Below are 21,838 nucleotides of genomic sequence, written 5' to 3'. Positions count from 1 at the left end.
ATGGGGTCGATAAAGTGGGGGCTTTGATGTCCACAGTTGGGAGGAAAAATTGATGGCTGTCAATTCTCTAATCTTCTCTCCCTTCGCTTTAGAATGTTCTCCTAATGTCCAGCTGAAACCCTTCCATCTTTTGATTCTGTCTTCTGAAGCACCAGAGGCAAGATGGACTCTCTCTCAGGAGAGACAGTAGACTTCCAGAGACTTCTGGAGACAGTAATTTCCGTTCCCTTTAAAATTCTCTTTACGAGACTAATCAGTAACTCTCTCGACATGTCGTCGTGCTAGAGTTAAAAGGCCTCCCCACAGACAAGAGAGGAGACAGGACGACCCTCCCTCAGCCACCTTGCCCACAGCTGAACTGTTCCAAGAATCAAGAGAGTCACATAAATCTGTTCCACCCTTGACATGGGCAATCTGCCACTTGAGAAAATTAACCAGTGTTGTGTTCCTGGTACAGATGTGTCCCAAGGATTTCTCCACAGGCCAAATAGGATGGTAAAGTTGGATGGTAATTCACCAGAGGGATGAAACAAAGCAGACACATGCTAGAAATTGAGAAATGATTGGAGTTTTTGGAATCATTTGTGAGTGGTCATTTAGTAGATGGACACTTGTTGAAATGGTGTGACCTCAAGATAGTCATTGTTGCAGAAAGGACCCCACCCACTGAGATGGTTTCGTGCCCTGTAATGGTTCCACTCCATCGCACTCCAGAAGCAAAGGGCATTTGGTATAATGGACATAGTAGAAGCACCCCTAAACTCAAGCCTGATAAACAGCCAAGCATTTTTGAGGTTGTTCTGAAATTAGTAAAAAGCGAAAGAATGTTTCAATGGTGTTGTAGCCCAAGCTCCAATACCACACGATAGTGGACAGCCATTGATTGATTTGAGCACGAGGAGGCATAGGAGGGGGTATCTGCTATCTGCCATGACACTGTGAGGCATACAAGTTGCACCTCTAGCATCTATCCACAGCTAGATAAAAGATTAAGACATAGTAGACCATGTCATGAAACACTGATTGTGATGACTTTGACTGCTACATATATATATATCCAGGATCCCAATCCTTGTGCTGAGGTGTTGAGGAGTTGAGGTGCTGAGTTGCGGAGGAGCTGAGGTGCTGAATTGTGGAGGTGTTGAGGAGCTAAGGTGCTGAAGTGCGGAGGTGCTGAAGTGCGGACGTTCTGAGGTGTTGAAGTGCTGAAGTGCAGAGGTGCTGAAGTGCTGAGGTTCTGAGGTGCTGAAGCGCTGAGGCGCTGAAGCGCTGAGGAGCTGAGGTGCGGAGGTGCTGACGTGCGGAAGGAGCTGAAGTGCGGAGGTGCTGAAGTGCGGAGGTGTTGAGGAGCTAAGTACTGAGGTGCTGAAGTGCTGAGGTTCTGAGGTGCTGAAGTGCTGAAGTGCGGAGGTGCTGAAGTGCTGAGGTTCTGAGGAGCTGAGGTGCGGAAGTGCTGAAGCGCTGAGGTGCTGAAGCGTCGAGGAGCTGAAGTGCGGAGGTGCTGAAGTGCTGAGGTGCTAAAGTGTGGAGGAGCTGAGGATCCTGGTAAGGACACACCTCCGGAAGGATGACCCAGCGTGTCACAGGTCACACTTCGAGAGAAACTACTGAGATGTCATCACCCCATAGCACCAAGCCTTGATGACATGTTTGCTTGGCAAAATTTTGTTGCTAATCCCCATTTTAAATAGAATACCAAGAAGACCTCTGCTATTTGTTGGTGGCCGCAAAACAATGAGCTTGTTTTTCATGTGAAGCTCTCATCACTATTGCAAATTTTATTGATGCAGTTGTGATCGCAATCAATCTCACAAAAAGTAGTACTGCCTAAACTGTGAGAAAGCAACTTGTTGGGCTACCTTTGGGGAAAAAGTGAACGCTTTTCTCACGCGCTAAATCAAAAATTTTACCTCTAGAAATTGTTAGCGTCTGTTGTGGTTTGAAAGGAAAAAAGTTCCTTAAATTAAAAGACTTTTCATGGGGAATATTATAACACGGCCAGTTATATAGATCATTCTAGATACAGTAGTTTAGCAGGTCCATGGTTGTATCTCCTACATAGTAGGATTTACATTTTGAAAACAAAGTTAGTGTTGATGTTTCTTGTTATAATATGGAAAGTGAAAAGTCCTGGAGAGGGATGGGCAACCAGGTGCTATCCAGGAAGATTGGACTGTGTTTCCCTCAGTTATTAGGGGAGGCAAAGGGAGTTGCCTTTTCAAGCACTTAGAGCCTGACTACCGAAGAGAATGTGAAGAGAATGCGTTTCAGCAGACGTTGAAGTCTGCGGGAGAAAACAAGAAGCTCCACCGCTCTTTGGAGACTAAACTATTAGGCAGATGGGAGATGGCCTTTTCCTGCATCATTCCCAGAGTTTAAAAGGCACTCTTGAGGAAGCTGAATTTGGCTACAGCTCTGTCTTTAACTCACGTCGTCACGGCGGCATCACGTGACATATCTGGACTTTTTTTTCTCCTTCACTAAACCGGGTGTGGCTGTGGCCAGCATGTGACCCACCGAGCCCACGGGCTGGGAGCTTGACACAGCCCTGTCCTAAAGGATCAGATTAGAGGACCTGGAGGGCAAATATCATTTAAAAATGAGGTGCTATTGTAGACATTGTGTCTCAAGATCTACATTCCAATTTTTGAAATAAAAATGTTAAAGCTATTCTGCATTCTAACCTATTACCTTACCTTCTAGTTTCCATCACTGATTTTGCGATGGAAAACCATTTGTTGAGAAGATTAAGAGAAACCATGAAACGTCTCAAAAAAGAGGTAAGAAAAAACATTTGTTCATAGGCTGTCACAGTAAATGCTATTCTCAAGTGTGATAAAACGTATAGATATTTGAATAGGTAGGTAGGTAGGTAGGTCGGTCGGTCGGTCGGTCGGTAGGTAGGTGGGTAGGTAAATAGGTCGGTCGGTCGGTCAGTCCCTGAGAATCAAACACAAATAAGTGGAAGGAAAGCAAAGAGAGAGACCCAGAGTCTCTATTGCAACTTGGGCAGCCAAATAAGTTGGATGAATGAATCAATGAACTTGCAGAGCTATCTTAGGTCATTGTAAGTATTGATTTAACATATTTAATAGGCCAAGTTGCTAATGGAGATTTTACATGACTTTTAGCAGGAGTACTTTTCGTTTTTTCTGCACTTAAAATGAAAGGGCTGTTTGGGGATATAGTAGAAGGACTCCCTATCTGTCCCATTCCTATTCCCAAGAATAGGAATGGGAATTTTTCAAGAGGAAGCAGGACTTTCTTTTTTGTTTTCCTTGAAGATGTTTAGATTCTCATCCAAGAAGCTGCTCCAGTTGTGGACGAACATCAAAATCTTCCAGGCCGGGATGCAAACTTTAGATGACAGAAATACAGTTGGCACCACAGATTTGAAGCTGAAACTATCTTTAACAACAACCCAAGTCACATAGAGCTGTTGTTAGAAAAATTAGTGGCTTGAATCACTGTCAATTTGTTTGTTTTTTTAAATGGGGTATTTTGTCATGGCAGGAAGAAACATCCAGACTTCCTCTTCTGTCATCTACCACAGAAGAACGGAGACGTGCTGAGGTAATTGTTAATAATGCATGTGCAACATATTTTAGATAGTGTACATGTTCGCTTTCTATTTCCATTACATATATGAGATCCACACACACACACCCCTATTCAATACAAACTAGTTTATTTGTAATTTCTAATAAAGAATGGCAATTATCAGAGTTTGTGCTAATTCTTGGTTCGTTCCTTCCTTGCCACATTAGCTACTTTCTTTGGCCCTATACAATAGTAACATAAAATTTAGATGATTCATATTTGGTTTGAACCACTGTCTTTTACATTTCCTAAACAAATTAACTAAAACTAGGTCTTTCTTTTTTTTTATCCCAGCGGGAATACTCTTTATTGCCTGTATTGAACATCTACAGCAATAAATTGGGAGTTACACATGTGTGTGCTCATCTTGGAATGCATGATTTTAATATGCACAAATATGCTTGTCTACACCCCTGACTCTTTTCCTAAAGAGGAACTTTAAAGTAACATCCTCTTTACACTGACATCACAGAGAATTAATGGAAAACAAATTCATGTAATTCTTCTCATGATCATGAAGTGTATCTCCTTGAAGAAATTTTCGTAATGAAGAAAATTATCAAGCAAACATCTACAATTCATTTTATGTTTTTCATTCTTCACGGAACTGCCAGGTTTCCAGGCGTCCAGAAAATATTAGGATGCAGCTGGACCAGGATTTAAATTTAAGGATGCGTTCCCATCAGGTAAGCCATCTAGCATGTGAGGAATCTTTTGAGCGTGGATTAAATAATTCACGTCGTAATAAGAGGGGAAGAAGCCCAGTGTGAGTGATGGGGTAGTGGGGGTGGGGGTAGGGAGTGGGCTGATATGGAAATATATTCCTGACTTGTGATGTACTTTTGTTTCTCTAGATTGTTCACACCAAAACCGAAAGACTGGAAGTAGATCTGAAGAGAGCGAGGAACCAGAGTTATGCGTAAGTCATGGCATACGCCATACCTTTATGTGGTGCACAAACATTTTAGGTATCCTCTACACTACAGAATGACTTCTGAAAAGAGTTTAGTAACAATTTGCTGTTTATTATCTTGAGGGTTTATTAATACCCTTGTTACGCTCCCTCATAAACAAGGTCCGGGCGGAGCACGAGATAACAAGGGTATTGATACAATTAATATACGCTCCCTCATAAACAAGGTACTACTATCTCTGAGAGACCAACTTGTTGAAATATGTCGACAGTTAGGCATTTGTGAGCAGTGAGAACTTTCCCCATATCCTACATCCATAACTTTACTTTGCTTCTGAAAATCATTTTGAATTTGTTTGTGCCTTTCATGGAACATATTTAGAAAAAAAGAAAAATAAATGGTCAAAGCATTATTTCCTGGGCATTGACGTACACGCACAAACGTGGCGCACGAAAGCGCACGCACGCACGCACCCACCCATGAAGGTATTTTTAATGTGTTTTAATTGAAGAAAAGGAGTGATCATTCAAGTAAAAAAGCTCATTCTTTTACAAAGGGAGCTAATTTCTCTCCGATCTTCATAATTTGCAGAAAGACAATGGAAATGTCAAAACTCCTGACAGAGAAAGAGGAGCTGGAATTAAAAGTTCAGGAGCTTACAAATAAAAATCTGCAACTGGCCAAAGAAAAAGAGGAACTCTTCATACTCTGCAAAGAGTATGAAGAAAAGCTGAGCAGGTGAGCTAGTAACCCTGACTTCCTCTTCCTTTCTCAGCTATTTCAATTAGTTTTAATGTTAAACGAGTATTATGATTCAAATAAAAAAACCTAAGGGGGCTAATTTCACTCTGCTCGTGATATTTTATAGGGAAAAGAGTTCAGATGAGCCTGGGCAGCTGGACAAAGTCAGACGAGAAAATGAGAGTCTCAGCTGCAAGCTTAAAAAATATGCTGGAGAAAATGCAGAGCTCCTACGGGAAAATAATGACCTTAAAGAAGAATTTTATAGGTGAGAAATGTTTAGATCGAACTTGATTTTTTCTTTCCAATTCAAATTTATTTATTAGAGCCCTTAAGCCAGATATACCGGATGAAAGAAATGTTCCATTCTTTTATATGTATGTATAACTGAATAAGAGAAGAGCAATAGGTATAATGGAATGCAAAAATAATTAAGAATGTAGGTATGCTTAGAAATTCAAGTAAAAAATGAAGAGGGCTAATATCTCTTGTCCTCATAATTTACAGAAAAAGAGCAGTAATAGCAAAGCTAACGATAGAAAACAAAGAGCTGGAAATGAAGACAGAGATCCTGGCCTTCAAAAATATTGAGTTGACCGACGAGAAAGAGGAGCTCTGCCGAGAGTACGAAAAAAGACTGTGGAGGTGAGAAATTTTTAGATAGCCACCATGAATTTCCTGTTCCAGAATTTCACATTAGGTTCCCCTTATCTTAGAAAGCTTGGGAAAACCTGAACATCTCCTTACTTCAGAAAGAAATTAATGAATTATGGCTCATTATACTTTTACATATACAAATCTAGGAGTTAATCTCATGGAAGTGAATGGGAAGATATGTATAGGAGAGATCTTTTAACCTCCAACCCCCGCTGCCCAACAATATTCATACACTTCTACACACTTTATACACAAGAGTGAGAGTTTCCTGACATCAAAGCAGTTCCCATCCTTTTTAAATTAAGAATGCTTTGTTGTTGGTCCAGATTCACATCTAACCTTCTGGCTTTTTCTAGAGAGACACAACTGAGGAAGGGCCGCTGCCCCTTAATGATGGACCAAGACCAGATGGAGCAGAGACCCAGCAGCAGAGAGAGCAAAGGAGGCTCTGTGAGTCTCTGCCAAACAAGGGCAGACATTACCGAAAACAAGACAGAAGCTCAAGACAAAACGAAGCCTCAAATCAATTTGAGATATCAATTAAATAAGAAATGGCTTAAGGCTTCAGTAGACAGCCTCAAAATCAGAACATCTAAGGAACCCGGGCAAAATATACTGAGGTGGCTTCAGCAATCGCTGAAAATCCTGAAAGAGGATTCCTCTGAACTGTACACCCTGCCCGAATGGCTTAAAGCATCCACCACCAACCTCCCGAAGGAATGTGCTGAGGCATCCAGGGGGGATGTGAATGATTGGCTAGAAACATCGATAAATCATCTCCAAGAAGAAGGGCCAGAAACCTGTGATTTAGATGTGCAGAGATGGCTTGAAGCATCTATTATAGGCATTCAACATCTACAAAAATCCAAGTCGAGCCAGAAAAAAGGGATGGCTGGAAAAATCAATAGAGAACCTCAAGAAGCAATGTCCTGAAGGATCTCTGGTGAATAGATTAGAATGGCTTCAAGGATCCTTAGAAAGCCTGTCACTTTCTGGAGAACCTAGACCAGTTCTTGAAAAATGGCTTCGACAATCCTTAAAAAACCTGCAAGACGAAGGTCCTAAAGTATCTAAACCAAAACCAAGCCAAAAAATGACTTGAAATATCTATAAAGAATCTTGAGGAGGAAGGACACCTAGTTACTCGGGAATGGCTTGAAGCCTCTATTAAAGGCGTTCAGGATCTACAGAAGTCCACGGTAGAGATTAAAAGAACTCTGAGGAAGAGATGGTTTGAAAAATCAATAGCAAACCTCAAGAAGCAATGTTCCGAAGGACCCGTGGAAAATACTTTACAATGGCTTCAAGGATCCTTAGAAAGCTTTTTATTTTCTGAAGAACCCATACCGCATCTGGAAAAATGGCTTCAACGATCCCTGAAAAACTTGGAAAAGGTCCTGAAACATACAAGCAAGATGCCAAAAATGGCTTGAAATATCTGTAAATAGCTTCAAAGAGGAAGGACCTGAAGCACCCCATCTAGGTACTCGGGAATGTCCTGAAGCATCTATTAAGGGCATCCAGGATCTCAAATACTCTAAGGAATCAAAAACAAGCATGGTAAAGAGGAAGGAGAGGGTGATTTGGGTAGAACCTGCTTGCTCTGAAAGAAACTTATGGGTGGATGGATGGCTTCAAGCATCTTTAGCAAGTTCAGAAAGAATGGTCCTAGTGCATCCAAAACAGATATGCAAGCATGGCTACAACCATCTCTGAAAAACCTCAGACGAGAATCCCCGGAAGAAGCCAGAAAGAATGGCTCTTGGAATGCATAGAAAATGTCCTGAAGAAATCGTGCAATATGTGAATGAGTAGCTTGAGATAGTTTTAAATCACCTCCATGGGGAAGAGCCTGAAACCTCCCATCCCATCCCATCTTGGTACAGACTTGTCTCTCATTTCTGCTGCTTCTAGGGTTACTGGGATCAAGATGACCAAATGTACAAACTGGAAACCTATCAGCAAGTATTTATTGTTGTGGTTTTCCAAAACTTCTTGGGCCTTTTTGGAGTGAGTGGCATACTGTTTTCCTAATGGACGTTGGTATTACAGCAGGAGCTTCATAACCAATGAACGCTTGTCATCAACAATTGCGATTATCTAGACGCTGCCTTAAGTTGGGTGGGAGGAGAAAAGAAAGAGAGTGGAAGGAAAAAGGAAAGAAGAAGCGATTGATATGGAGGAAGAAAAGGAAAGAAGGGCCAAACGACAAGCATGATTTATGCCAAAATGCCAAGAATGGATAGACAACCGTAGAGCACGGACAAAGAAAGGATAGACCAAGATTGCATATGCCATACAGGCTGTGTCACCTGTACCAACAACTCACTAAAACAAAGAGATCCTTGTGAACTAGGAATTATGCCAGTGAGAGCTGGATGATTCAGGAAGATAACCATCAAAGTTAAATAGTCTTCCCTGATGGCCTATCAAGAAATCTCAAGCCAAGTGAGATATCAGAAAAGCTGTCACCAAGGAGCTAGCTGAAGAAATGCATTTAAGCATTAGTTTAGAAATTAGATCAGTCAGCAATGACAACAATTTTAGATGCACGCCTCTGTTTCTATGTGCGATGTATGAAGAGGAAGCATTTTTCCGAAAAATACATATTACTGGTCCACAGCCCATGTGAATTTGCCCTACCTAGACATAAACAAAATGAGATATCATTCTGTAACTAAGAGGTTAGTTCACGGATCAGAAGGTCTGGAAATAGCTTCCCCATGAACTCAACAGATATCTTAAACAAGCCATGATAGCCTAGGTCAGCACATTTAGGAAAAGAACAAGACAGATTTACTCGTCATGGCTGTGGTAAGGATTTCTGAAGCATCTTGATGAGAAGCACTGTGAATACTGTATCATCTCTGGTGGAGAATCTGTGGGCCTCCAGTATTTTGGGGGTAGAAATTTCCAGCTCATGAGCTTTCTCTCCGAGGCTGGAATCCGGGAACATCTGCAGCCCTCCTTTTGAGAGAAATGCCGTGTTTTCACCTGATTCTTACAGGAGAAGTGTCAGCTAAGTTTCGGCATGTGCGCTACTCTTTTGGACCATTTCAAATGGGTCTTCACCGTTGATCATTTTGTTTGTTTGGAGTCAACTGACCTACGTGTATAAAATCATATAGGGAACCACGTGCAGCTCTCATCGAAAAGCCAGATGTGAAAGCTGGAAGCTTTGAAGGTGAAAAGGAATCAACCAAAATCAGAAGTGCTCCCCTGAGTGCAGCGTTGCTAGCATAACAATGCAGCCTATGTGGAAGGAAGGGGATGCCTTATCAGGAAACGTGTCAGACTTCCATGCCCGTCCGACAGTTATGGACCACGGTCTTGTCTTTTGTGTGGGGCTGTACGCCCAGGGCCTCAGAGCATCACCATTGCTTGAAATGGGGTTCCCAGCAGCAAAAGAGCGATCATTGGACTTGATGGTGCAGGAGTATGAAGGGAGTTCCAGAAAAAGTGCAGACTGCAGGAACCCTTTCAGCAGGTCGAAAAAGGCTCCCCACCCATTTGCACTACTCAGGTGACCCTGAGGACCAAGCAAACCTCCAAGTGGCCTCAACGACTCTCTAAAAGAATACAAATGACCAGCTGTCTGCAAGGAATATCAATCCTTCCATTCCCACCATCCAATCAGACCTGAAGAACCTTCTTGGTTGAGAAGCGAAATGACTTCTAAGACTTGATGCTTTCGTCTATTTAATTTGCCTTCTACAGCACGTTGCTATCACGTGACGTTCCATGACATTTTTTACCTTTGGGGAGCTGGTGTGGGCATGGCCTGTGCATGGGGCATACGGCCTGAAGGCCGCCAGTTTGACATCCCTGTTCTACAGGTACTTAATAAAGCCTGAAATCTCCTCGTTAACTGGTTTGTTCGTTGTGTTTGGATTCTCAAAGAGCCATTTATCTGGCCCCTGGGCCATTGCCTGATACTTTGCGAAAAACACACACAGACAGACACGTAAACATATCTGATTTATCATATCAGATTTATTTACTTTGAATAACATGTAAATTAACAATCAAACAAAGGAGCCACCTAAACAAATTTCCTATTCAGATGCAATTGTGCCAAGAGGCCAAGATCCCTTGCAAATTAGGCTCCCACCAGAAATCCCACTGTATCCATAAGGTATCTGGGGGAGACCACCAATATGGGTCTGGCCTTGCATAGGGCCCAATCTCTAAAAGGGGAACTTTCACTCAAAACGTGGTTATTCTCATCTACAATCCCTCCGCATGCAGTGTAAAGGGAGGCACACACCGCACGGATGCGTTTTAAAAGTCAGACAACTTTTCAGTCAGTCAGAAATTCATATCCACCATGAATCAGTTACAAGGAGCTGAGAGCAATAGGATCTAGGTGCTGAGTACATTACTATCTGTTGCATAAAATAATCTACTCCCTTAAGAAAAACCAAAGCATTTGGAGACTGCAACAAGGCCACTTTATAAGCATCAAGAAAATGAGAGGTCATTCAATGAAAAAAAGATTATGTAGTAAAAGTGACGATGTAAAAGCTGTCACATGACGACATGAATAATTAATTTATGACCAGGGATGAAATGGCAAAAATTTGACAACAAGGTGTCTGATGGAAAGACCAGGTCCACACGCGAAGGTCCAATTAAACTGATTTAATGCCAAACAGTCTATGTGTCAACTCGCAAAGGTCCCGTCGGAACGCTGAAACTATGCACAGAATCTTCTCAACTAACAATTAGCACTTGCTTGGAGTTAGACAATAGACAACAGAATTCAGGGTTGGACTTACAGCTTGAGCAGACTACTCTGGCACTGCATAAGAGTGAACGTATGTGTCTGGTATTCAGGGACAGTTGCATACGTGTTCCTTTTATACATCAGCAAATTTTAACATTCCCTGCTTGTATGTGCCTTGCCTTCCCCCATTTCCCATTAGGAAGCCTGAACCAATAGTGCGCATGCAGGAGCGCACCTCTGCACAACCCACAGTTGGAATTTGGGAGGTGTTTGTGTCAGCCTGTATTGCTTCATGTTCAGGAGCTCATGGTACCGGAGAGTTTTTGTTCCTCTTTCCCTCCATCCATTAACCGTGTGAGATAAAGGGATGAGAAAGTGTGAGGAAGTCACCCAGGAACGTCTATGGTTGGACTTGAACCGGGAGGCTCCTTGTTCCTCATCTAATACCTTGACTGCTGCATCACAATTGATCTGAACTCTCAACTTTGGTGGTTTACTTACATTTGTCCTTGTGGAACCATTCTAAAATTTCTTAGTCTTAGCTTAAGATCTCCAAGGAGAGCCAATGTTCTTCTGAAGCTGCCTAGAGCTTAACTGTCTTTTTCAGACCCAATGGGGTCGATAAAGTGGGGGCTTTGATGTCCACAGTTGGGAGGAAAAATTGATGGCTGTCAATTCTCTAATCTTCTCTCCCTTCGCTTTAGAATGTTCTCCTAATGTCCAGCTGAAACCCTTCCATCTTTTGATTCTGTCTTCTGAAGCACCAGAGGCAAGATGGACTCTCTCTCAGGAGAGACAGTAGACTTCCAGAGACTTCTGGAGACAGTAATTTCCGTTCCCTTTAAAATTCTCTTTACGAGACTAATCAGTAACTCTCTCGACATGTCGTCGTGCTAGAGTTAAAAGGCCTCCCCACAGACAAGAGAGGAGACAGGACGACCCTCCCTCAGCCACCTTGCCCACAGCTGAACTGTTCCAAGAATCAAGAGAGTCACATAAATCTGTTCCACCCTTGACATGGGCAATCTGCCACTTGAGAAAATTAACCAGTGTTGTGTTCCTGGTACAGATGTGTCCCAAGGATTTCTCCACAGGCCAAATAGGATGGTAAAGTTGGATGGTAATTCACCAGAGGGATGAAACAAAGCAGACACATGCTAGAAATTGAGAAATGATTGGAGTTTTTGGAATCATTTGTGAGTGGTCATTTAGTAGATGGACACTTGTTGAAATGGTGTGACCTCAAGATAGTCATTGTTGCAGAAAGGACCCCACCCACTGAGATGGTTTCGTGCCCTGTAATGGTTCCACTCCATCGCACTCCAGAAGCAAAGGGCATTTGGTATAATGGACATAGTAGAAGCACCCCTAAACTCAAGCCTGATAAACAGCCAAGCATTTTTGAGGTTGTTCTGAAATTAGTAAAAAGCGAAAGAATGTTTCAATGGTGTTGTAGCCCAAGCTCCAATACCACACGATAGTGGACAGCCATTGATTGATTTGAGCACGAGGAGGCATAGGAGGGGGTATCTGCTATCTGCCATGACACTGTGAGGCATACAAGTTGCACCTCTAGCATCTATCCACAGCTAGATAAAAGATTAAGACATAGTAGACCATGTCATGAAACACTGATTGTGATGACTTTGACTGCTACATATATATATATCCAGGATCCCAATCCTTGTGCTGAGGTGTTGAGGAGTTGAGGTGCTGAGTTGCGGAGGAGCTGAGGTGCTGAATTGTGGAGGTGTTGAGGAGCTAAGGTGCTGAAGTGCGGAGGTGCTGAAGTGCGGACGTTCTGAGGTGTTGAAGTGCTGAAGTGCAGAGGTGCTGAAGTGCTGAGGTTCTGAGGTGCTGAAGCGCTGAGGCGCTGAAGCGCTGAGGAGCTGAGGTGCGGAGGTGCTGACGTGCGGAGGTGCTGAAGTGCTGAGGAGCTGAAGTGCGGAGGTGCTGAAGTGCTGAGGTGCTGAAGTGCGGAGGTGTTGAGGAGCTAAGTACTGAGGTGCTGAAGTGCTGAGGTTCTGAGGTGCTGAAGTGCTGAAGTGCGGAGGTGCTGAAGTGCTGAGGTTCTGAGGAGCTGAGGTGCGGAAGTGCTGAAGCGCTGAGGTGCTGAAGCGTCGAGGAGCTGAAGTGCGGAGGTGCTGAAGTGCTGAGGTGCTGAAGTGCGGAGGTGTTGAGGAGCTAAGTACTGAGGTGCTGAAGTGCTGAGGTTCTGAGGTGCTGAAGTGCTGAAGTGCGGAGGTGCTGAAGTGCTGAGGTTCTGAGGAGCTGAGGTGCGGAAGTGCTGAAGCGCTGAGGTGCTGAAGCGTCGAGGAGCTGAAGTGCGGAGGTGCTGAAGTGCTGAGGTGCTAAAGTGTGGAGGAGCTGAGGATCCTGGTAAGGACACACCTCCGGAAGGATGACCCAGCGTGTCACAGGTCACACTTCGAGAGAAACTACTGAGATGTCATCACCCCATAGCACCAAGCCTTGATGACATGTTTGCTTGGCAAAATTTTGTTGCTAATCCCCATTTTAAATAGAATACCAAGAAGACCTCTGCTATTTGTTGGTGGCCGCAAAACAATGAGCTTGTTTTTCATGTGAAGCTCTCATCACTATTGCAAATTTTATTGATGCAGTTGTGATCGCAATCAATCTCACAAAAAGTAGTACTGCCTAAACTGTGAGAAAGCAACTTGTTGGGCTACCTTTGGGGAAAAAGTGAACGCTTTTCTCACGCGCTAAATCAAAAATTTTACCTCTAGAAATTGTTAGCGTCTGTTGTGGTTTGAAAGGAAAAAAGTTCCTTAAATTAAAAGACTTTTCATGGGGAATATTATAACACGGCCAGTTATATAGATCATTCTAGATACAGTAGTTTAGCAGGTCCATGGTTGTATCTCCTACATAGTAGGATTTACATTTTGAAAACAAAGTTAGTGTTGATGTTTCTTGTTATAATATGGAAAGTGAAAAGTCCTGGAGAGGGATGGGCAACCAGGTGCTATCCAGGAAGATTGGACTGTGTTTCCCTCAGTTATTAGGGGAGGCAAAGGGAGTTGCCTTTTCAAGCACTTAGAGCCTGACTACCGAAGAGAATGTGAAGAGAATGCGTTTCAGCAGACGTTGAAGTCTGCGGGAGAAAACAAGAAGCTCCACCGCTCTTTGGAGACTAAACTATTAGGCAGATGGGAGATGGCCTTTTCCTGCATCATTCCCAGAGTTTAAAAGGCACTCTTGAGGAAGCTGCATTTGGCTACAGCTCTGTCTTTAACTCACGTCGTCACGGCGGCATCACGTGACATATCTGGACTTTTTTTTCTCCTTCACTAAACCGGGTGTGGCTGTGGCCAGCATGTGACCCACCGAGCCCACGGGCTGGGAGCTTGACACAGCCCTGTCCTAAAGGATCAGATTAGAGGACCTGGAGGGCAAATATCATTTAAAAATGAGGTGCTATTGTAGACATTGTGTCTCAAGATCTACATTCCAATTTTTGAAATAAAAATGTTAAAGCTATTCTGCATTCTAACCTATTACCTTACCTTCTAGTTTCCATCACTGATTTTGCGATGGAAAACCATTTGTTGAGAAGATTAAGAGAAACCATGAAACGTCTCAAAAAAGAGGTAAGAAAAAACATTTGTTCATAGGCTGTCGCAGTAAATGCTATTCTCAAGTGTGATAAAACGTATAGATATTTGAATAGGTAGGTAGGTAGGTAGGTCGGTCGGTCGGTCGGTCGGTCGGTAGGTAGGTGGGTAGGTAAGTAGGTCGGTCGGTCGGTCAGTCCCTGAAAATCAAACACCAATAAGTGGAAGGAAAGCAAAGAGAGAGACCCAGAGTCTCTATTGCAACTTGGGCAGCCAAATAAGTTGGATGAATGAATCAATGAACTTGCAGAGCTATCTTAGGTCATTGTAAGTATTGATTTAACATATTTAATAGGCCAAGTTGCTAATGGAGATTTTACATGACTTTTAGCAGGAGTACTTTTCGTTTTTTCTGCACTTAAAATGAAAGGGCTGTTTGGGGATATAGTAGAAGGACTCCCTATCTGTCCCATTCCTATTCCCAAGAATAGGAATGGGAATTTTTCAAGAGGAAGCAGGACTTTCTTTTTTGTTTTCCTTGAAGATGTTTAGATTCTCATCCAAGAAGCTGCTCCAGTTGTGGACGAACATCAAAATCTTCCAGGCCGGGGTGCAAACTTTAGATGACAGAAATACAGTTGGCACCGCAGATTTGAAGCTGAAACTATCTTTAACAACAACCCAAGTCACATAGAGCTGTTGTTAGAAAAATTAGTGGCTTGAATCACTGTCAATTTGTTTGTTTTTTTAAATGGGGTATTTTGTCATGGCAGGAAGAAACATCCAGACTTCCTCTTCTGTCATCTACCACAGAAGAACGGAGACGTGCTGAGGTAATTGTTAATAATGCATGTGCAACATATTTTAGATAGTGTACATGTTCGCTTTCTATTTCCATTACATATATGAGATCCACACACACACACCCCTATTCAATACAAACTAGTTTATTTGTAATTTCTAATAAAGAATGGCAATTATCAGAGTTTGTGCTAATTCTTGGTTCGTTCCTTCCTTGCCACATTAGCTACTTTCTTTGGCCCTATACAATAGTAACATAAAATTTAGATGATTCATATTTGGTTTGAACCACTGTCTTTTACATTTCCTAAACAAATTAACTAAAACTAGGTCTTTCTTTTTTTTTATCCCAGCGGGAATACTCTTTATTGCCTGTATTGAACATCTACAGCAATAAATTGGGAGTTGCACATGTGTGTGCTCATCTTGGAATGCATGATTTTAATATGCACAAATATGCTTGTCTACACCCCTGACTCTTTTCCTAAAGAGGAACTTTAAAGTAACATCCTCTTTACACTGACATCACAGAGAATTAATGGAAAACAAATTCATGTAATTCTTCTCATGATCATAAAGTGTATCTCCTTGAAGAAATTTTCGTAATGAAGAAAATTATCAAGCAAACATCTACAATTCATTTTATGTTTTTCATTCTTCACGGAACTGCCAGGTTTCCAGGCGTCCAGAAAATATTAGGATGCAGCTGGACCAGGATTTAAATTTAAGGATGCGTTCCCATCAGGTAAGCCATCTAGCATGTGAGGAATCTTTTGAGCGTGGATTAAATAATTCACGTCGTAATAAGAGGGGAAGAAGCCCAGTGTGAGTGATGGGGTAGTGGGGGTGGGGGTAGGGAGTGGGCTGATATGGAAATATATTCCTGACTTGTGATGTACTTTTGTTTCTCTAGATTGTTCACACCAAAACCGAAAGACTGGAAGTAGATCTGAAGAGAGCGAGGAACCAGAGTTATGCGTAAGTCATGGCATACGCCATACCTTTATGTGGTGCACAAACATTTTAGGTATCCTCTACACTACAGAATGACTTCTGAAAAGAGTTTAGTAACAATTTGCTGTTTATTATCTTGAGGGTTTATTAATACCCTTGTTACGCTCCCTCATAAACAAGGTCCGGGCGGAGCACGAGATAACAAGGGTATTGATACAATTAATATACGCTCCCTCATAAACAAGGTACTACTATCTCTGAGAGACCAACTTGTTGAAATATGTCGACAGTTAGGCATTTGTGAGCAGTGAGAACTTTCCCCATATCCTACATCCATAACTTTACTTTGCTTCTGAAAATCATTTTGAATTTGTTTGTGCCTTTCATGGAACATATTTAGAAAAAAAGAAAAATAAATGGTCAAAGCATTATTTCCTGGGCATTGACGTACACGCACAAACGTGGCGCACGAAAGCGCACGCACGCACGCACCCACCCATGAAGGTATTTTTAATGTGTTTTAATTGAAGAAAAGGAGTGATCATTCAAGTAAAAAAGCTCATTCTTTTACAAAGGGAGCTAATTTCTCTCCGATCTTCATAATTTGCAGAAAGACAATGGAAATGTCAAAACTCCTGACAGAGAAAGAGGAGCTGGAATTAAAAGTTCAGGAGCTTACAAATAAAAATCTGCAACTGGCCAAAGAAAAAGAGGAACTCTTCATACTCTGCAAAGAGTATGAAGAAAAGCTGAGCAGGTGAGCTAGTAACCCTGACTTCCTCTTCCTTTCTCAGCTATTTCAATTAGTTTTAATGTTAAACGAGTATTATGATTCAAATAAAAAAACCTAAGGGGGCTAATTTCACTCTGCTCGTGATATTTTATAGGGAAAAGAGTTCAGATGAGCCTGGGCAGCTGGACAAAGTCAGACGAGAAAATGAGAGTCTCAGCTGCAAGCTTAAAAAATATGCTGGAGAAAATGCAGAGCTCCTACGGGAAAATAATGACCTTAAAGAAGAATTTTATAGGTGAGAAATGTTTAGATCGAACTTGATTTTTTCTTTCCAATTCAAATTTATTTATTAGAGCCCTTAAGCCAGATATACCGGATGAAAGAAATGTTCCATTCTTTTATATGTATGTATAACTGAATAAGAGAAGAGCAATAGGTATAATGGAATGCAAAAATAATTAAGAATGTAGGTATGCTTAGAAATTCAAGTAAAAAATGAAGAGGGCTAATATCTCTTGTCCTCATAATTTACAGAAAAAGAGCAGTAATAGCAAAGCTAACGATAGAAAACAAAGAGCTGGAAATGAAGACAGAGATCCTGGCCTTCAAAAATATTGAGTTGACCGACGAGAAAGAGGAGCTCTGCCGAGAGTACGAAAAAAGACTGTGGAGGTGAGAAATTTTTAGATAGCCACCATGAATTTCCTGTTCCAGAATTTCACATTAGGTTCCCCTTATCTTAGAAAGCTTGGGAAAACCTGAACATCTCCTTACTTCAGAAAGAAATTAATGAATTATGGCTCATTATACTTTTACATATACAAATCTAGGAGTTAATCTCATGGAAGTGAATGGGAAGATATGTATAGGAGAGATCTTTTAACCTCCAACCCCCGCTGCCCAACAATATTCATACACTTCTACACACTTTATACACAAGAGTGAGAGTTTCCTGACATCAAAGCAGTTCCCATCCTTTTTAAATTAAGAATGCTTTGTTGTTGGTCCAGATTCACATCTAACCTTCTGGCTTTTTCTAGAGAGACACAACTGAGGAAGGGCCGCTGCCCCTTAATGATGGACCAAGACCAGATGGAGCAGAGACCCAGCAGCAGAGAGAGCAAAGGAGGCTCTGTGAGTCTCTGCCAAACAAGGGCAGACATTACCGAAAACAAGACAGAAGCTCAAGACAAAACGAAGCCTCAAATCAATTTGAGATATCAATTAAATAAGAAATGGCTTAAGGCTTCAGTAGACAGCCTCAAAATCAGAACATCTAAGGAACCCGGGCAAAATATACTGAGGTGGCTTCAGCAATCGCTGAAAATCCTGAAAGAGGATTCCTCTGAACTGTACACCCTGCCCGAATGGCTTAAAGCATCCACCACCAACCTCCCGAAGGAATGTGCTGAGGCATCCAGGGGGGATGTGAATGATTGGCTAGAAACATCGATAAATCATCTCCAAGAAGAAGGGCCAGAAACCTGTGATTTAGATGTGCAGAGATGGCTTGAAGCATCTATTATAGGCATTCAACATCTACAAAAATCCAAGTCGAGCCAGAAAAAAGGGATGGCTGGAAAAATCAATAGAGAACCTCAAGAAGCAATGTCCTGAAGGATCTCTGGTGAATAGATTAGAATGGCTTCAAGGATCCTTAGAAAGCCTGTCACTTTCTGGAGAACCTAGACCAGTTCTTGAAAAATGGCTTCGACAATCCTTAAAAAACCTGCAAGACGAAGGTCCTAAAGTATCTAAACCAAAACCAAGCCAAAAAATGACTTGAAATATCTATAAAGAATCTTGAGGAGGAAGGACACCTAGTTACTCGGGAATGGCTTGAAGCCTCTATTAAAGGCGTTCAGGATCTACAGAAGTCCACGGTAGAGATTAAAAGAACTCTGAGGAAGAGATGGTTTGAAAAATCAATAGCAAACCTCAAGAAGCAATGTTCCGAAGGACCCGTGGAAAATACTTTACAATGGCTTCAAGGATCCTTAGAAAGCTTTTTATTTTCTGAAGAACCCATACCGCATCTGGAAAAATGGCTTCAACGATCCCTGAAAAACTTGGAAAAGGTCCTGAAACATACAAGCAAGATGCCAAAAATGGCTTGAAATATCTGTAAATAGCTTCAAAGAGGAAGGACCTGAAGCACCCCATCTAGGTACTCGGGAATGTCCTGAAGCATCTATTAAGGGCATCCAGGATCTCAAATACTCTAAGGAATCAAAAACAAGCATGGTAAAGAGGAAGGAGAGGGTGATTTGGGTAGAACCTGCTTGCTCTGAAAGAAACTTATGGGTGGATGGATGGCTTCAAGCATCTTTAGCAAGTTCAGAAAGAATGGTCCTAGTGCATCCAAAACAGATATGCAAGCATGGCTACAACCATCTCTGAAAAACCTCAGACGAGAATCCCCGGAAGAAGCCAGAAAGAATGGCTCTTGGAATGCATAGAAAATGTCCTGAAGAAATCGTGCAATATGTGAATGAGTAGCTTGAGATAGTTTTAAATCACCTCCATGGGGAAGAGCCTGAAACCTCCCATCCCATCCCATCTTGGTACAGACTTGTCTCTCATTTCTGCTGCTTCTAGGGTTACTGGGATCAAGATGACCAAATGTACAAACTGGAAACCTATCAGCAAGTATTTATTGTTGTGGTTTTCCAAAACTTCTTGGGCCTTTTTGGAGTGAGTGGCATACTGTTTTCCTAATGGACGTTGGTATTACAGCAGGAGCTTCATAACCAATGAACGCTTGTCATCAACAATTGCGATTATCTAGACGCTGCCTTAAGTTGGGTGGGAGGAGAAAAGAAAGAGAGTGGAAGGAAAAAGGAAAGAAGAAGCGATTGATATGGAGGAAGAAAAGGAAAGAAGGGCCAAACGACAAGCATGATTTATGCCAAAATGCCAAGAATGGATAGACAACCGTAGAGCACGGACAAAGAAAGGATAGACCAAGATTGCATATGCCATACAGGCTGTGTCACCTGTACCAACAACTCACTAAAACAAAGAGATCCTTGTGAACTAGGAATTATGCCAGTGAGAGCTGGATGATTCAGGAAGATAACCATCAAAGTTAAATAGTCTTCCCTGATGGCCTATCAAGAAATCTCAAGCCAAGTGAGATATCAGAAAAGCTGTCACCAAGGAGCTAGCTGAAGAAATGCATTTAAGCATTAGTTTAGAAATTAGATCAGTCAGCAATGACAACAATTTTAGATGCACGCCTCTGTTTCTATGTGCGATGTATGAAGAGGAAGCATTTTTCCTAAAAATACATATTACTGGTCCACAGCCCATGTGAATTTGCCCTACCTAGACATAAACAAAATGAGATATCATTCTGTAACTAAGAGGTTAGTTCACGGATCAGAAGGTCTGGAAATAGCTTCCCCATGAACTCAACAGATATCTTAAACAAGCCATGATAGCCTAGGTCAGCACATTTAGGAAAAGAACAAGACAGATTTACTCGTCATGGCTGTGGTAAGGATTTCTGAAGCATCTTGATGAGAAGCACTGTGAATACTGTATCATCTCTGGTGGAGAATCTGTGGGCCTCCAGTATTTTGGGGGTAGAAATTTCCAGCTCATGAGCTTTCTCTCCGAGGCTGGAATCCGGGAACATCTGCAGCCCTCCTTTTGAGAGAAATGCCGTGTTTTCACCTGATTCTTACAGGAGAAGTGTCAGCTAAGTTTCGGCATGTGCGCTACTCTTTTGGACCATTTCAAATGGGTCTTCACCGTTGATCATTTTGTTTGTTTGGAGTCAACTGACCTACGTGTATAAAATCATATAGGGAACCACGTGCAGCTCTCATCGAAAAGCCAGATGTGAAAGCTGGAAGCTTTGAAGGTGAAAAGGAATCAACCAAAATCAGAAGTGCTCCCCTGAGTGCAGCGTTGCTAGCATAACAATGCAGCCTATGTGGAAGGAAGGGGATGCCTTATCAGGAAACGTGTCAGACTTCCATGCCCGTCCGACAGTTATGGACCACGGTCTTGTCTTTTGTGTGGGGCTGTACGCCCAGGGCCTCAGAGCATCACCATTGCTTGAAATGGGGTTCCCAGCAGCAAAAGAGCGATCATTGGACTTGATGGTGCAGGAGTATGAAGGGAGTTCCAGAAAAAGTGCAGACTGCAGGAACCCTTTCAGCAGGTCGAAAAAGGCTCCCCACCCATTTGCACTACTCAGGTGACCCTGAGGACCAAGCAAACCTCCAAGTGGCCTCAACGACTCTCTAAAAGAATACAAATGACCAGCTGTCTGCAAGGAATATCAATCCTTCCATTCCCACCATCCAATCAGACCTGAAGAACCTTCTTGGTTGAGAAGCGAAATGACTTCTAAGACTTGATGCTTTCGTCTATTTAATTTGCCTTCTACAGCACGTTGCTATCACGTGACGTTCCATGACATTTTTTACCTTTGGGGAGCTGGTGTGGGCATGGCCTGTGCATGGGGCATACGGCCTGAAGGCCGCCAGTTTGACATCCCTGTTCTACAGGTACTTAATAAAGCCTGAAATCTCCTCGTTAACTGGTTTGTTCGTTGTGTTTGGATTCTCAAAGAGCCATTTATCTGGCCCCTGGGCCATTGCCTGATACTTTGCGAAAAACACACACAGACAGACACGTAAACATATCTGATTTATCATATCAGATTTATTTACTTTGAATAACATGTAAATTAACAATCAAACAAAGGAGCCACCTAAACAAATTTCCTATTCAGATGCAATTGTGCCAAGAGGCCAAGATCCCTTGCAAATTAGGCTCCCACCAGAAATCCCACTGTATCCATAAGGTATCTGGGGGAGACCACCAATATGGGTCTGGCCTTGCATAGGGCCCAATCTCTAAAAGGGGAACTTTCACTCAAAACGTGGTTATTCTCATCTACAATCCCTCCGCGTGCAGTATAAAGGGAGGCACACACCGCACGGATGCGTTTTAAAAGTCAGACAACTTTTCAGTCAGTCAGAAATTCATATCCACCATGAATCAGTTACAAGGAGCTGAGAGCAATAGGATCTAGGTGCTGAGTACATTACTATCTGTTGCATAAAATAATCTACTCCCTTAAGAAAAACCAAAGCATTTGGAGACTGCAACAAGGCCA

At 42.2% G+C, this 21,838-nt stretch overlaps 2 protein-coding genes across 3 annotated transcripts; both read left to right on the top strand.

The window, feature by feature from the left end:
• The first annotated feature begins 1,461 nt into the window (after positions 1 to 1,461).
• LOC132711370 (uncharacterized) lies at positions 1,462 to 9,780 on the top strand. The gene is made up of 9 exons (XM_087890117.1): positions 1,462 to 1,545; positions 2,704 to 2,780; positions 3,514 to 3,573; positions 4,215 to 4,286; positions 4,455 to 4,519; positions 5,106 to 5,252; positions 5,383 to 5,523; positions 5,763 to 5,900; positions 6,269 to 9,780. Exons 2-9 carry the CDS (start codon positions 2,724 to 2,726, stop codon positions 6,843 to 6,845), a joined length of 1,257 nt encoding a protein of 418 aa, XP_087746243.1. The 5' UTR covers positions 1,462 to 1,545; positions 2,704 to 2,723; the 3' UTR covers positions 6,846 to 9,780.
• A 2,542-nt stretch (positions 9,781 to 12,322) lies between these two features.
• On the top strand, positions 12,323 to 21,256 carry LOC148114712 (uncharacterized). Of its 2 annotated transcripts, XM_087890114.1 has the most exons (9): positions 12,934 to 13,017; positions 14,176 to 14,252; positions 14,990 to 15,049; positions 15,691 to 15,762; positions 15,931 to 15,995; positions 16,582 to 16,728; positions 16,859 to 16,999; positions 17,239 to 17,376; positions 17,745 to 21,256. In XM_087890114.1, exons 2-9 carry the CDS (start codon positions 14,196 to 14,198, stop codon positions 18,319 to 18,321), a joined length of 1,257 nt encoding a protein of 418 aa, XP_087746240.1. In that variant the 5' UTR covers positions 12,934 to 13,017; positions 14,176 to 14,195; the 3' UTR covers positions 18,322 to 21,256. The 2 variants fall into 2 exon arrangements, with proteins under 2 accessions (XP_087746239.1, XP_087746240.1); XM_087890113.1 differs by having other exon boundaries at positions 12,323 to 14,252.
• Positions 21,257 to 21,838: the final 582 nt, after the last annotated feature.

This window comes from Pantherophis guttatus, chromosome 3 (genome assembly GCF_059756535.1).
Source record: "Pantherophis guttatus breed Tessera chromosome 3, ASM5975653v1, whole genome shotgun sequence".
Lineage (NCBI taxonomy): Eukaryota > Metazoa > Chordata > Lepidosauria > Squamata > Colubridae > Pantherophis > Pantherophis guttatus.
Note: the sequence above shows the minus strand (reverse complement) of the source record. Positions and strands in the feature narration are given on the sequence as shown.